General features: G+C 38.1%; 2 protein-coding genes across 2 annotated transcripts in view; one reads left to right on the top strand and one right to left on the bottom strand.

Annotated features, from left to right (window-relative positions):
- Positions 1-17,606, top strand: part of LOC136254236 (uncharacterized) — a 49,266-nt gene that overhangs the window by 24,161 nt on the left and 7,499 nt on the right. The window contains exon 7 of the mRNA XM_066046900.1: positions 17,222-17,389. Coding sequence (XP_065902972.1) covers positions 17,222-17,389 — 168 coding nt within the window. The remainder of the gene's footprint in view (positions 1-17,221; positions 17,390-17,606) is intronic.
- Positions 1,618-4,676, bottom strand: LOC136254235 (uncharacterized). The gene is made up of 2 exons (XM_066046899.1): positions 4,376-4,676; positions 1,618-4,144 (listed from the first exon to the last, which is right to left on the bottom strand). Exon 2 carries the CDS (start codon positions 4,124-4,126, stop codon positions 1,955-1,957), a length of 2,172 nt encoding a protein of 723 aa, XP_065902971.1. The 5' UTR covers positions 4,127-4,144; positions 4,376-4,676; the 3' UTR covers positions 1,618-1,954.

The following is a 17,606-nucleotide window of genomic DNA, read 5'->3' as shown; positions in this document are numbered from 1 at the left end:
CTTGGCGATGCGTGGATGTGTATTTCTACCCACTGTGAGGGGGAGAATGTCAGCCATTGAACAGACCACAAAACAAGATGAATATGACAACTAGGTGAGTGGCTTATAAACCTATCAACTTAACTTAATGTGTTCCCTCAGGCCAGGTTTGGGTGTACATATCAGCAAAATCTCTCACAGCCATAGTATAACTATTACATGTACACCAGCTAACTACTATCATACAGCTGAATACACTTGCTTAAGTTCGAATTCACTGTAAACTTTTTAGTAGTGTAACAACCTCCAATTGCAAGGCAAAACCAACACTTATACTATTAGGTATATTATACATTGCTGTATCAGAATAATTGAATATTGCAGGGTTGTGGTGGACTGCTCTATTAGAGTCTTTCAGTCGTCAACAGAATTGTTTTAAAATATATTATGGTATGTGGACAGGTGACAGGCAACAATGGTTCAATAAAATAATGTTGGCTTAATGTATCAGTTTGCTGCAGTGGGATCTTCATTGGAATATGTACATTCAAGCAGAGGAATTGTTTTTGATGATCATTCTCATTTCAGCTGAAACATGTTTGAGCTTGTTTCCTTACTGTTTATGGCATGTGCATTATAACAATCCCTACTTCCTGTATTATACAGAGAGTGCAGAACTGTTAGTTATACATAAAGTTAAGGCAAAATGTTTGAGCATAAGTGAGCATAATAAGTAAATGTTTTGAGCACTGCAGCATAGCACAATACGTAAAATGAAATGCATAATAGGCTGGTGCTTAATGCTTAATCAGCACAAATTACACATGCATGAATCTAATTTGTCATCAATCAATCAGTCAGTTTTAATAGCAATACATTATACTGCACTTTCAAGTATACAGTACTTATAAGTTTAATTTGCTAGTTAAAACTATGTGAAACTTTATTAATGCATGCACTGTATAGCTGCATTTTGCATAGTGGCAAGTGACACTCATCGATTGATCATTTTTGCACTGTACAAATTTATTTCAGAATTTTGTTTACATGCATAGTAACATCATAAATTCGTAATTTATTTTTCATTGTAAAAACGGTTTTCATCTGGAAAAAACACTAGGTGGTTTTTTTATCCAAAATTGTTTTCTATTACTTAGCTCCTGACCACCTGGTAGAACATAAATTGGATGGCTGCGGGATCAACGCCAGTTATTCTCCTTTCTGTAATTTTCAAACTTAATATGACATCTTTAAAATAGGCTGTAGGACCGGGTCTTCAGCACTTGTGCTGTAAAACCTTAATAAATAAGTAAAGTCCATTTAATTCCACATGGGGTACTTTGAGATAATAAGTCACTCTCTAGGGTAAGTTCCTATGGATGCAAATAATTATATGCATGAAATTAACAAGGAAAAAATATCCTGACTACCTGCCAGACTCCCGGGTAAAGCATTTATATTGTGTGTAGATTGGGTGGTTGCAGGATCAAGTCCATATATGCCAGTCATGGATTTTTGTCTCCATTCTGCAACTTTTCAAACATACGTACTTCATTACATTAAACAGACTGTAGGACCAGGTGTCCAACAGCTGTACATAAGCCTTAACAAAGTTCCTCAAACTAAAAACACAAAAAATTCACACAAGGAAGTTATTATGAAAATTACAAAATAGATCGAAGTAGTAGCATTAAACATCAATGCATCTTTTTATGATCCTACAATAACATGTCAAAAGTAACCATGTTACACAGGTATAAGCACACACGGCGAAGGCAGGGGAAATGTGCTTCCCTTTGACTCCACTGTGCTGTCAAATTGATAATTTACTTGAAGGAAGATGCTACCATCTCTGACATACTGACGTGTGTCAGTGTTGTCTTTAAGCTCTTCATTGCTAATAAACTTATGATTGCGCCAAATAGGGTAACCACTCATTTCCCATCTAGTAACTCTTTTATAAGCATATATATAATTATTGTATGTCCCATTCACTGTTTCTGATCTGGTTCAACAGCTTCACCTCGAAATGTCCTTTCAGTGGCCACTTCAACTGATCGTCGTATGGGCCCCTCATGAGGTATAACCAAACTGACAAGTGGGTTTTGTTACCACCACCAAAACCAGCTGCTTGAACATTCAAACTTAACTTGTATCCTTTAGAGTGGGTGTAGAATGGGGCACTAAACCAGTCAACCTTCTTGTCAGCATAATTTGACATCTTGATAATTACTGGAATAACAACTTGATCACCAGATGAAAAATGTATTGCTGTACTCTTTATAGTGTCATACCAGTACATGTCTCTAACACGTTGAGCATGCTCTTCCATTTTAAGGATCCTTTCCTGAGTAACAGCATCCTCTTCAATAGCTGTTTCTTGAAGTTTGGTCCCTAGTCCCTCAGTAGATTTTTCTTCTTCAATTTCTTCAAACCTCTCCACTCCTTTATAGGAGGCTTTCAGCTCTTGTAGGGAAAGAGCTACTACATTCATATAATTTGCGACAGCCATTTCCAATTGCTGATGCTGTAAAATTAGTTTATCTTTTGTTCTTTCCACCTCCTGTTTAGAGTGAGCTAGTTCTTCCTCGGCAGCCATCAACTTTTCCACAATATCATCAAGGCCATCCTCTACCAGTGAGACCTTGTGAAGAATGTTGTTTTCTGCTCCGCTAATTTTAAAGTAAAGGAACAAGCCTAGCAATCCCATTAAGAGGGAGAGAATGCACAAGCTCAACAATGTAAAGCAATGCTTACGCATAGATGTTTGACCAAGTTGTCGAGCAAGGATATTGGCATTGTTGTTCACTTCTTGTTGAACTTCTCTGAAATTATTTTTAGCGACAATTAATTCTTGATTAAGATTGCTTCTAGCAACTTTCAGTTCTTCTTTATATTTATTTTCCGCCTGCATTAGTTTTACAGTAAAGGTATCTTTGTATTTTTCTAACTGAGATGTTAGTTCTTGTTTAGTTGTAAGACCTTTCTCTGTTTGCTGTAGCTTTTGTACTAGTTTATCAATTGTCTTCACAGTATCAAGTTGAGTACTGGTGAGTTGTTCCAAAGAACTGGCTAGCTCTTTTCCTGTCTGAGTAATATTTGCTGTTAGTTCTTCTCTACTATTCACCACCTCAACTTGGCTACTAGCTAAACTGTGTTGTGTGTTAATGAGCTGACGTGCAGTAAAGAACAAGTGTTCCTCCATCTTCTCCTTGTTGTGTTTATTCTTATCCTTATGAGCCATCATCTTCTCACATCCCACCACGTGGTACTCACATTGGATTAGCTCTAGTGGGCATATTTTCACATGTTCTTCCATGCCATCTCTTGGAATACTACCAATTTCACACTTATTGGGACAGGCTATGGGAAACTTTGCACAATAGCCCTGGTGTTCACCTTCAATAAACCAATGTTTTCCCGTAATGTGGCAATACTGACAGTCAACTGTACGACATGGACATTCCACCTCTACATGAGTTGCTAGATATTGTCGCTGTAAGGTTATTCCACAGTCATTGGAACAGGTTACTAATTGCAATGGGCAAACTTTGATATGTGTGTGAATATCCTCACGAGGTACTTTGTGAGCTTCGCATTCATTGGGGCAGGTTACAGGGAACTTGAGACATTGTTCCTTGTGTTCACCCTCAATATGCTGGTATGTTCCTATGGTGTGGCAGTACTGGCAGTGAACTTTACGACATACACACTCATCTTCCACATGACTGGTAAGGTATTGTCTTTGCATAATCTTTCCACAACTATCTGGGCACTTGACATCCTCAACTTGACAACCATTGCTCCTTCCAAGATGACTGCTGACATCATTCACTTCACCTTGCCACTCACATCCTTTCTCCTTGTTAGTACAAAATACATGTAGACTCCTGACTTCTCGGTCAATCTGTTTGTTGGGCATCGTAAAGAATTCCTCATCACGACACATCGGACAAGCATCAACAATGGCAGTTGCCTTCTTAGCACCCTCAAGACAAGATTTACAAAATATATGACCACAACATTTGCTAAGATAAGGATCTCTACTGGGATATTGACAGATTTTGCACACAAATCTATCTGGTGGAAAATCCACAAACTGGTATTCATAACCGCCTTCGCCATTACTGAAAGTGGGTGTGGCCATTTTCTTAGCAGTGTAGTGCTAGAAAATAAATAGCATACGCCATATCATGCCAAGGTAAGTAGCTAGCTCAGCATACCGGCACTATTTATAATATGTTAACCGGCACTATTTATAATATGTTAACCGAACTAGTTACCGTATATACACTGATCGACATGTTGTCACTCTGACTGACGGGACTACTGAAGGCAAGTGACTGAAGGTCGCCGCCTCACTGTAGCGGCGGTTGTGTTATAGCGTTCAGCGTACCTGTGGGTCACAGCACCAAAAATGATGTGTGACTAAACGTAGAAACGTCAGGTTCTCCTCAGGATCAGCGAGCGGTAGAGGGATTCAAGTCGAGCACGCGCACATGTACAACCCACAATAGAATCTCTAATGGCACGTGATCATACGTACAGTATTATTACTAAATGAGTTAATTAGCTACATAGTTCAATGTTCCGGCGTCGCGACACTCACTGCACTGCGGGCACGCAGCACCAATTACACTATGCACTCACTGTGAGTATTGGTTCAATTAAGAGACAGAATATTCGGTATGCTCGGCGCCTCTCTGCCCTGGTGTACGCCCCTTTATGCTAGTCTCGTGCCAATGCAGACCGCCTTTTCTTTTGTGTGGGAAAAGAGCAGTCATCAAAATATACTCTAATAGAACGGTCATCGTGATGCTCTAATAAAACATTCAGTACTTATAGTCTAAGCGTGGACATCTGTGTTAACTGTCTTAAAATACCCAGTGAGTCAGTCATTTGCATGGCACACTGCATTGAGCTAATTGATCATGTGTGTCATGCATTAGCATACAGTCACAATCTAAAACTAAACTTTCTTGTTGAGAAATTTTTGTATACATCATGAAAACAAAATTAGCTACTAGCTATAATAGTCAGATATGAAATTCACTTAGTTGGTAATGTAGCACAAAATTACCATTGATGTTAACAAAAAGAAGAGACTGCATACCCTCCAGATGCCATTTCAAAGTATCTATATTCAAAAGTTTCCCTGGGGGAACATGCCCCCTGACCCCTCTAGCTTAGCATGCTGTGCGTATTTATAGCACATGCAATTAAGTAACACACCAAAGCAGATAATGTCTGATTTACAGATCATATTAGATCAATAAAAACTGAGTAGTGTGCATGACTATGACCTTCATTGCAGTCCACAGATGGCCGGACCACTCAAAATCTCTGGGCTCCAGCCCTGCAATGGGTTGAACATAGCTGGCAACGAAGTGTAATGGATAGTTCACTTTTCAGACAATAAGGGGCTGGGCATTTCAGATGCGGTATGTGTGGGTTCACCAGTCATAATAAAATTATTTACAAAAAAAGTTAACAAACAAGCTGGCTAGTACACGAAAAGTTTTGGAATTTTCAACTAGAGTAGGGACCATAGCACATCGATAAGAAGTACTGAAACAAGTTGGAGTAGTGCACAATATTAAATCACAGTAAAACAATAGGAAGTGTTATGTCCCTACTGTGCATTTCTGTTATGGTATATCTTGAACACAGTAGGGATACAACACTTCTTATTGTTTTACTGTGATTCAATATCATGGACTACTCCAACTTGTTTCAGTACTTCTTATCGATGTGCTATGGTCCTTACTCTAGTTGAAAATTCTTAATTTTTTCGTGTATAATAATAATGTCTATAATTTAGAAAGCAATCTCTGGTATGGAACAGAGTCAAATGGTATGAAAAGTTGAGTTATGAAAGTTTTAAAAAGTAGGAAAGTTTATGTGCCCACATGTCCTATTTTCGTATGCCTGGCCACATATAATACAATGTCAAATATATTTAACGTGACCTGTGTTACTGTGTATATGACCAATGCAGTGAAACACTTGATGTATTAAAATCATGTTTTCTTCCTGTTAATTTATAGTGTATCACACTGCGTTTTTTGGCTGTGTGACACACCACTGTTTTGATAGACTGTACTTCATACTATCAGGCTGGATAGTATGCACTGACTGCCTGTATGCATGGGTTTACTGCTAACAATTAAAATATTCAACTTTAACATTTATATCCTTGTATGGGGCAGTCAGGAACACTTTAGATAAAGCCTTATCTGTTGACAGTTTTCATCTGCATCACATAGCTACGTATGTACACAAATTTACTAGCTGACCTTACACCTGATCACTATGTGATAACTGTTCATATTGAGCATCTAACAGACAATAATGTACAAACATTGATTGTAAGAGGATATGAGCCAATTCCCTAGTTAATATAATTTTGCTTTATCACAAAACCCCAAGGGCTGACATGTTATGGTATATTGGTGCAACTATATGTAGCTACACGGGTAGAAATTAAATTAAAGAACATAAAAAAAATTTTCAGGCCAAAGTGTTTTACAGCAATGATCTATATATGTACTCACTTGGACATTATTACATAAACTACTTTACTCTGTGTATCTATTCCTCATCTAGTGGTATATGCATCAAAAAACACAACCAAGTTTCTTAACATTACTTGTCTCACTCACAACCCATGATGTTCCATATAGTTCAAATGCTGCGTGCTCCATACCAATAGATTTTGTTTTCCAACAGTTTTACCTACAACACTATACTCCATGCATATGGCACTACATCAGGAGAAATATTTTGTATGCAATTATTGACCAACCTCATTGGTGCATCATACCCCTCTATGGTATCAGAATGGATACCGTATGATAGATTGATTTATAGGCAACAGTCCATGCAAAAACAAAAAAAACAAAAAACATTAATTTTGTTTCCTTTTTAAAAGATTGATGTTATATAGTGTTAATTCAGAGACGATGTATGCATGGATTTAGTTTCAGAAAAAGCCTTTGATTCCATATCCCTCAATAGCTACCTATTTTCAGGCCATTGGAATTTATATCAAAGTGATTTATAAGGCGTATATAGTTACCAATGTGTTCAAACTTTCTCTTAATTCTTCCTGCATGGGGCAAGGGAGTGGCTCAGAATCTTAATTGTTTTACTGTCTTCATTATTGATTTACCTGCATAGGATTTACAACCCTCAAGTGTCCCATGTGCACTGTTAAAACTGAGATGCTATGGTAGCACCTAAAAATGTTTTGGCACCTAAAACTGTTAAATTTGACTGGTCCAGTCAAAACGTAACACTTCTAAGTGCTACCATAATACTGCAGTGTTAACAGTGTAATGCTTCTGTTTGGAGCACCTCATCAGCCTTATAATAAAATTAATTATAAAACCGAATTTTTTTACCTTGGCTTTTTGTATAAATTATAAAACTTAGACGTACTTGCAACCTTATAACCTATCATAGTAAAACCTGTACTAGCTGTACAATAAAGGTTTTGGAGTATAACTCAAGTGAACAATACATTTCGGAATAGCTATAGTCTAATGTACTTAATATTAATCAAGACAAAGAAACAACTACACTGGATTGTTCACAACTACATACATGGAAATATGTATCATCATCCTGATCTATGGTTATTCACAACAGGAGTACAACAACTGAACTCAGTAGCTAACTTGCCCCTTAGACTCTGTTCAAAATCTTGAAATACAGTAATTTGATGCCTAGGAGCTCCTTGTTTTCAGTAAGTTAAATTAAGTGTGCACTACCTACCATTGTCAATTTCATCCTTAATATCAACAACTGTATCAGCTCCTTTAGTGAGAGCAACATAACTAAGGGAGAATTGTTTTACTTGACCACAGCAGTAACTATTTGTCTCCTCTTGCAAACTTTAATTGATCAAATAATAATGATGTCTTCTCTCTTATCTACAATCATCAACTAATATATAAGTCTAACTAAATTCAATGGGAAAAATCAAGTTCCTTAATTTCCAGTACAACAGCAGCTGCTGGGTATCATTATTTTTACATTAACAAATAACTGCATGGCTACTTTATAGCTAACTACGTATAGCTAACTGTTTACTGGTAAGTTTTTTTCTTCTCTCAGCTGCATAAGTCATTGACAAGCATTATGCTGTATTAAGAGACACGTTTCAATAAAAATATAGCTGGTACTTATATGCTTATATATGTAGCATCATAGCATGCTGTATATTGATCACATCATGGCCAATACATGCCAATGTATCTCTGATGCCACCACTGCTGCAGTCCTCAAGTTTAACTAATCTTCTTTATGGATTTATAATTAGCCACATAGCACTATAGTTGCTTCAGCAGCATTAGCTATACCCATAAAAATTGCCGTGATAACCATGAAAATCCCCATGACGTTTCCTAGAAATGTAACATTTCATGTGGGTACTGATCCCATGAACTCTCTGCAGTGCCAGAAAATGTCATGGAATTCTGATGCTAACAGGCATTTACCCCATGAAATGCGGATTTTATGGTACATTCCATGCATGTATCATTTCATTCATGGTAAAAGCTAATTGAGCTTAATTTTCATGGTATAGCTATAAGGCTTCTCATGTAGTGAATTTATTGTATTGAACTGCATCCAGTAAAGTTACTAAAATCAAAAGAAATGTAGACGCCGGTAACCATGCAGGTAGCTATATAGCTACGTCGTAAAAGCTAGCCTAGAACCGAGAGTCTAATCAAACTTGTGAAGGGGGTTACAGAAACCCCACCCTTTCATGCCGACTAATTTAATCAGAAAACAACAACGTATAGCTAGCTATAGCTATATGGGTTGCTAGCTATAGATTGCGTACTATTTAAACTTTCAGCTTTACACTATATAGTCATAACATACAGCGTAGTAGCTAGCTACAATAGCCTGGAATAACCTAGCTGCATAGAAAACATTGAGTGGCCTGACAACTGACGAGTCAAGTACCTAGCAAGAATGAAGTACTGGGGGCATGGCGTTGATTTTTGTGCTTCTCCCTTTGAGCTCCGGCCAAGTTGCCGATACAGATTGCATGACAACGCTTCCGGACTTCACTGGTTCGCTTTCATCAGGTAAAATCCTTAAGATTACTGATATTTCTAAGTAAATAGCTAGCTAAAGCTAGATAAGGTTGCATTGTGCAGAATACGTGTATCAAGCTAGACCTACAGTAGATCTCGTTACATAGTTAACTCGACATAGCTGAGGGACCCGTAATCTATGGCTACGATTACCGTACGTTATAAAGCGGGCTGCAGTCTAGTCATTCATTGATTTATTAGTCATAGACAGGATTTTATCATAGATTTTATCACTGTGAAGTAGAGACATCCAACTACGTAAATGCATGGAACGTGATCATCATAACGCATTGCGTCACGTGATCAACACAATTCAGAATGATGGCTGATTACTTGATGGCTTGTTTAAGCATAGATAGTATATACCCTACCCTGGTTTAAGGAATTCGTATCCTTGACATGAGTAAACGGTATAGTGGAAGTCCTAGCGGCATACATGATGATATTTATCAGTATTCCTTCCTTCACCATGGCAACCCCTCGTAATAAGAGGAAACGACCTCCAATGAACTCTCCAGGTGATACTTCAACAATTTGTCCAATTTGTTTGGATCCTATTATTGATGCCACTGAAGACACAGAGGGGCACGAGGCAATTTACTGTGAAAGTACTTGTAATGCTTGGATCCACCGGCAATGTGCCGGACTCTCACAGACACTGTACAAAATGTTGCAAGAAGGAGAAGATCCTTTTTACTGCCCACACTGTCGTCTAAGCATTCAAGAAAATCAATTGCAAGAATTAAAATCTACCATTGATAATCTCACTCAAGAAGTGACAGCTCTGAAAGTTCCAGCATCTCCAATCAACGAGGTTATTAACCCTCAAGGCTCTTCCCCTAAGTCACAACTGGACACACAGTCAAATCCTGTTGTGTCTGTCACCAACAGGCAGACACAGTCAGCAACGACCGCTAAAAAGTTTGACAAGGCAGATGATAAAGCACAAGGAGATCGCAAGTTTAATGTAGTAATTTACGGAATAAATGAATGTAGTAAGGGGACTCCTAGGAATGAACGGCTCACTCACGACTTAGATAAAGTTACATCCATTGTTACAGAAGGTGAAAACTCCATCAATCCCCTATCTATTCGTGATCTACTGAGACTGGGAAAGTATCGTGACCAATCTACAAAACCATGCCCAATACTAGTTAGACTAACCCGAACCATTGATGTATCACTGCTCTTATCTAAAGCTAAATCACTTTCTAAAGATATCAGAATCAAACCAGACATGTCACAAGAAGAAAGACTAATTGAGTCACTTCTTCTAAAAGAGAGGTGGTCTCTAATCCAAAGTGGTATTGAGCATAAAGTCATTAGAATTCGTTATAACAAGATCTTTGTCCAGAACAAACTACATGGCCAAATCATTAACTCCTCATTCATCCTTTCCCAATCTCCACAAACTGAAACTGCAATGGAGTCCTCCAACAATTGACTAGTTCCTGGTACACCCTACAACACTTCTCTTAACTTAATAAATGATTCAAATGCTTTTACCAATGATAACTCTGACATAATTTCTAGTGACGTCAATACTGGAAACAGCATTAATAACTTACATGATTTCAATCAACATTCTATCCCACATGACACTCAACCAAATGATCTGCACATTTGCTTAATGAATACCAGAAGTCTTGTCAACAAACTATCCAATTTCCAATCTTTTATTTGTTCATCTGATTTTAGCATTTTGTGTATCACCGAGACTTGGTTATCTAAAGATATATTTGACAATGAAATAATACCCAGTGGCTATACCATTTATCGTAAAGATAGAGATTCTAGAGGTGGGGGTGTTTTACTTGCTGTAAAGGATAACATCACTAGTAGTCAATTGTCATCCCCACCTCATGTTGAAATTCTAACTGTTCTCATCTCTACATCAAATCCATTTATAATCAGTGTTGTTTACATTCCTCCAAACTCTTCTGATACTTACCATGAATTGCTGCATAGTTACCTTACCGACCTAGTCAACAAATCAAGTCCAATTATTCTCTTGGGAGACTTCAATCTCCCTGATGTCAACTGGGCCACTTATAGTGGTTCCTCACCAAAATCTAACAAATTTTGTGACTTACTGTTTCAGCTAAATCTCTTTCAACTGGTTGATGAGCCAACCCACAATCAAGGAAATACTCTGGACTTAATAATCACTAACAATGAAGATATTGTGTACAACATATCTATTCATCCCCATTACCAACCGATATCATCTGATCACTTTATTGTCACTTTAAGTATTAAGTCACATGCAGACCATATACCCCCACACACTCCACCAGTTATCTTTGATTACTCTAAAGCCAATTATCCTGGCCTCATCAATTATCTATCTCATATTGACTATACTACCTGTGAACAGCTATCTGACATAGACTCTATCTGGCTCTTTATCAAGAACAATATCACTAGGGGAACGGACCTGTTTATTCCCAAAATTAGAACCAGCTCTTCTCAGTTTCCTAAATGGTACACTTCAAATATACGTCATCAGATTAAGTGTCTTCGGACTCTACGAAAGAAATACAAATCTCATCCTACTGATCACAATTTGAATCGTATAAAAACAGCAGAAGATAACCTCCAAAACAGCATCCAACAAGCCAAGGCCAACTTTGAAGCAAATCTAGTCCACAATTTTGCCTTCAGTAATGACTCAAAAATATATCAGCATGTAAGAAACATCACTAAATCTGCTTCTATCCCTGCTACAGTCTTCTTTGATGATAGTTCTGCCACCAATGACATTGATAAAGCTACTTTGTTCAACAGGTACTTTTACTCTGTGTTCTCTCAGAGTACCTACTCCTTACCTCTATTTGAGGACATGCCTTCTACAAATTCTACCATTGACTCCATCAATATCACTGAAGACGAAGTCCACACTGCTTTACTATCTCTTGACTCTTCAAAGGCGACTGGTATTGATGGAATTAGTCCTGCTGTCCTAAAAAACTGTGCCATTGTTTTAACCAAACCTTTACACTATTTATTTTCATATGCCATTTACCATTGTTGTCTTCCTTCCGAATGGCAGATACATTGCATCACCCCTATTTTCAAAGCTGGCAACAAAAATTGTGTTACTAATTACAGACCTATATCCCTACTCTGCATTGTGTCCAAGGTACTCGAACATATTATTCATGAAAAAGTTACAAAATCTATTTCTAGTCGTATCTCTACCTCACAATTTGGATTCATGAAAGGGCACTCAACTTTGCAACAACTTCTTATCTTCCTCAAAGATATTTATGAGCACAAAACCCAAACAGACGTAATCTATTTAGATTTTTCCAAAGCTTTCGACCGAGTTCCTCACAATGAACTACTCTTAAAATTGTGGCAAATTGGCATTACTGGCAACTTGTGGTGGTGGTTCAAATCATATCTCTATAATAGATACCAATGTGTACGACTCAATGGTTCCTACTCAACTCTACTTCCAGTTTTATCAGGTGTGCCCCAGGGGAGCATCCTTGGCCCACTTTTGTTCTTAGTTTTCATCAACGATTTGTATCTATCCATTCATCACTCCAATGCTTTATCTTTTGCAGATGATACTAAATGCTATAAACTCATCTTTGAACTACTTGATTCCATCAAACTCCAGGATGACCTCAACTCCTTATTTGACTGGTCTCAAGACTCAAACCTATCTTTTAACACTAAGAAATTTATTCACCTCTCCTTTAATACAAAGTTCCCAACTTCTTACAACATTGACGACTCCTCAATAATATCTAGTAACACCCATCGTGACCTTGGTATCATTCTATCTACTGACCTGTCCTGGAGAAACCACTATCACCACATTTCATCCAAAGCTTATCGAACCCTAGGATTGCTTAGACGTACATTCAGCCATTCTATTAACACTACAACTAAAAGAACTCTGTACATAGCACTAGTAAGGTCTCAGCTTCTGTATTGTTCCCCATTGTGGCATCCCTACCTTATCCAAGATATCTCTGCTCTTGAAAGAATACAGCGCCGAGCTACCAAATACATCCTCAACGATTATGTTTCTGATTATAAAACTCGCCTTATCAAGCTCAACCTACTACCATTAATGTATATTTATGACCAGTGTGACATTCTGTTTTTCATAAAATCAATTCAAAATCCATCTGATCATTTCAACATCCAGACCTTCATCAAATTCTGTCATCATTCTACTAGGTCTTCTTCCAGTAACAAACTTGAACATGTTTTTACATCATCTAATCAACAAAAAAACTTCTACTTCAACAGACTTCCTCGAACCTTCAACAGCTTGCCAGTAATTGACCTAACTCAACCCTTTGTTACCATTAAATTTCAACTAACTAAAATCCTATGGCAGCATTTTACAAGAAACTTCGATCCAGACAACCAGCATAGTTTCCATTTTACATGTCCTTGTAGCATCTGCTCCAAACATCCCAAGCCACCTAACTTTAATGCATTCAGCAGCTAATTGTAATTATATAAGTAATGATAAGTACTTAATTTAAGTTATGGGATCTGGTACTTACCAGATTACCTTTAGTGCAATTGTATATAAACTCACTTTTATTGTTGTACAACCATGTACAACTGTAACATTGCACTATAAAGCTAATAATTGAATTGAATTCACAACATTTCCCGCAACATTTCACACAGACATCCACTCCTGCGACAGTTAACAGAGAAAAGGACCAACCTGTACATTTTGTATAAGGGTGACCACAAGGCCTATTAGGTTTAGCAAGGTTGTTGATCCAAAAGGACAGACAATACTATAATTGTGCAACAGGAAGATTTATGTTTTGGAATTTACAGCACTTCCCCCATGGAAAGAGAATCACCTGCTGCTGCTGTCTATTATATATCAGCGTTGAAACCGGGTCACTACTGCTGACCCGGATGACCCACTGACCCGGATAGCAATCCGGGTCAGACCCGGATTTGACCCGGATGTGACCCGGATTAAATTAAGCCGAGGCGCGCGATAAGAGCTATGTTTCGGGTATTCTCGAGCGAGCGAGACTACGTTTTGAGCGTTCGATTCGTGTTGGGTAAACGAGTAGTTATGTGTAACTAAGCCGGTAAGTTTATAATTTAAAATCAGTCAGTGGGTTTGGTTCCACGTAGCTACTGTGAGTTTACAGACAGCAATTGGGTGTGGCTTCATACATACTTAGTATTGCAATTTCCCAATATATTAAAATGGGCGTGGCTCACAAAAGTACTTATCCTGCTGCAAGACTAGACCTAGACTATATACAACTCATACATTAATCGATTAGTGGGCGTGGCTCCACGTAAGCTTGCAGACAGAAACGGACACAGTTTCATGCTACAGACTGCATTTACTAATAAATGGGCGTGGCTGAGCGTATGTTTGTAACGCGATAAGTGGGCGTGGCTCATGAAAGAGCTACGCGACTAGCGTTTATAGGTTCCACGTCGTCAAACAATCAATTTCGTTTCTCACGTGATCCAATCCGGGTCAGACCCGGATAATTTGTAAACCGGGTCAGACCCGGATGACTTGGAGAAAATGTGACCCGGTTGACCCGGATGACCCGGATGACCCGACCCGGTTTCAACGCTGTTATATATAGCTACACTGTATATGTTCAAATCATTTGTACCATTACTCTGACTAGCCAAAACACCTCAGTTACAGAGGAATCACTAAGAGAAGGTGGACTACAATGGCGGATCCAGGATGGGGCATTTGGGGCAAATCCCCCCCTCTTCAAGAAATTGCATACAAGATCGAGATACTCTAATAGAGCAGTCAATTACTCTAATAAAGCAGTCACAATGTTCATGAGGCAGTGTAGCTTACCTATGAAGCTATAAATAGGATTTTATTTTACATAACAGACGTGATATAGTTGGTAAAGGATAACTAGCTATTATTGTTGTGACCTTTTTTTTTTTTTTGGTCTTCAACTGGTTTTCAGCAAGTTTTTTTGGTCTTCAACTGTTTTTCAGCAAGGTGCCCCCCCTCTTTCCAAACTCTGGATCCGCCCCTGGACTACATGCAGCCGGCAGTGGTAAAGCTATTTTACACTACATTCCTCAGTTTCCTCTCCATCCTATGAGAAAGAAATCATCCAGCACGCAAATTCAGATAGCATATGGCTGCATGCAGTTGCAAGTTACCAAGTATAAATGACTATCTGCTGCCAGGAGTATGTATAGTATATAAAGTTGTGATTTGATGGCTGAAGGTACAGGAATTTTGTAAACTCAGGCAGTGACAAGGATAGTGCAGCATTGGATGAATAACATACTATAACCTATATGGTGGGTAAACACACACACACACACACACACACACACACACACACACACACACACACACACACACACACACACACACACACACACACACACACACACACACACACACACACACACACACACACACACACACACACACACACACAACTATTCCATGCATAGTGACATCAACACAACTCTAACATTGGCATGCCAACACTACATGGATTCACTCAGGCAGACAATGAGTGTGATCACTGCTTCACAAGTGTCAGCGTCACCTGAAAGAAAAATGCAGATAAATATCTTATGCTATAGTACTTCAGACCTCCCCCACTAGTCAAGGATTGGGTGAATGCCTCATGACCATTTGAGATGACTGCCTAAGTGGTGCGGACTTCACTGGAGCTCTGTATGTACTGGAGAGCAGAAGATTTACTTAATATTTATATATGTGGTATTCAGAGTGATCCACTTACATTGTTATTGATTTACATAACCTTGCAGTGTTTGTCAGAAGAGGCATGGAATGGCACTTGATCCCCAAGAGCATTCCATGGTTTGGAGGCTATAGGACTCACCAAGTCTACATTGAAGAAAGTACTAGGTTGCACTCTTGCTACCTTTGACAGCCCAGTGCTAGCATGAAATTTAATTAATAACCAACCTGATACATAAGTATCATGTGTCATCTGATGCTGACAGCATTGAACCAAAACCCTATAGCACCTGCAATATGGCAATAAGCATGGCACTTACACAATACATAAACCTAACCAATATTAACCTAACACAATAAACATTCTGAGCTCAAACTTCTTGTACGACTAAGCTGCAACACTGAACAGCTAATGCTCATAGTGTTAACCAACATTTAGCTGGTCCTTTTTGACAAAGTAGATGATAAATTACAAATAAGTAAACAATTATATACATAGCTATGTAGTTTAGCTATTTGGTGAAGAATGAGTCAGTTATTCAGAAAAATTGTTTGCTATTAGCTTAAACATTTAAAACTCCATAGAATCTAGTTGGTATGTACAACCTTTCAGCTTGCAATTCAAACATTCAGGCTTAAGTACCTATGTAACTAATGCAGCACAGTTGGAAAATAAGGCTGGTTTTTAAAATTATATATACTTTGTTGAGAAAAGGGAAACCTTCATGATCCCCATATAGTCTTGAACCCAGACCACATGGACCTGCAATAGAACCAGTTGGCTGTCATTGCAGCATCACCTAATACATAATCACGGTGCATCATTGTCTGGATGTTAGATGATACCTACTAGGTGCAATACTGCCACACTACAAGATAAGTATTGAACAAAAAGCCATGTGAGAAACCTTTAGGCCCATGCAATTTACACACAGCATGCAGTAGCAACTCATGCAGTAGCAACTGATGTTAAGTATATGAATGTGTCTATATACATTCCTGAAGTAATGGTTATATATACAACCATATATATATAGACCACTTGAAAGTTCTCCCTGCTACCATACTTTGTGAAAGGCTAACTTATATGGACTAACTTTAGGGTTTCTATTTTCCCCAGTGAAATCTTTTCACAAAGTAATAGGAATCGCCAAATATTTGTGTAGGAGAGAGTATCCAACTACCATGTATAACCAGTAATTCCTTACTGAAAGTACATTGTATGTATCATTCTCTGGAATACAGCATACATGTTAGTTATGCATGCACTGTTGACTCTGATGATACAGGTAGGTTGCTTCATCAGTGTATGCACTTGGTTAAATTAATGTGATTTGGTCACAATAATGGTAAAAATAGTTATAAAGTGGCTATGATTGTAAATGGAAAAAAAAAATGAAGTTGCTTATTTTAACAGGTACCAGCCTGCGAGTATGTTCACTCATGGAGGACCAGTGTTGTACTCAAGAAAATGAAGATATGCTTGGAATGTCTCTTAGTCAAGCAATTCAGTACAATCATACACTGGGAAGTGAAGTACATAACATGCAAGACAGAGTCATCCAGTTATACAATGATATGACAGGTATGTAGGTATTATGACAGGTGTACCTTGTGATTGCAGAGGTTGATGCGCATCAATTAGAAACTACAATATAATTATTTGATGTTCAGCGCACATTCAGTCCTTGCCTGCATAATTTAATGAGCTATGATAGTAAATGTCGTCTTATAAGGATGTAACAGTTTGCAACTACATGACTAGTTGATTTAAATGTTACTATACAAGTATGTGGTATGTA

This window comes from Dysidea avara, chromosome 4 (genome assembly GCF_963678975.1).
Source record: "Dysidea avara chromosome 4, odDysAvar1.4, whole genome shotgun sequence".
NCBI classification, from domain to species: Eukaryota; Metazoa; Porifera; class Demospongiae; order Dictyoceratida; family Dysideidae; genus Dysidea; species Dysidea avara.
The sequence above is the reverse complement of the archived record's forward strand: the minus strand, read 5'-3'. Positions and strand labels throughout refer to the sequence as shown.

Excerpts from the sequence above, each read along its gene's own strand:
- LOC136254235 (XM_066046899.1), bottom strand. The coding sequence starts at position 4,126 with ATGGCCACACCCACTTTCAGTAATGGCGAAGGCGGTTATGAATACCAG.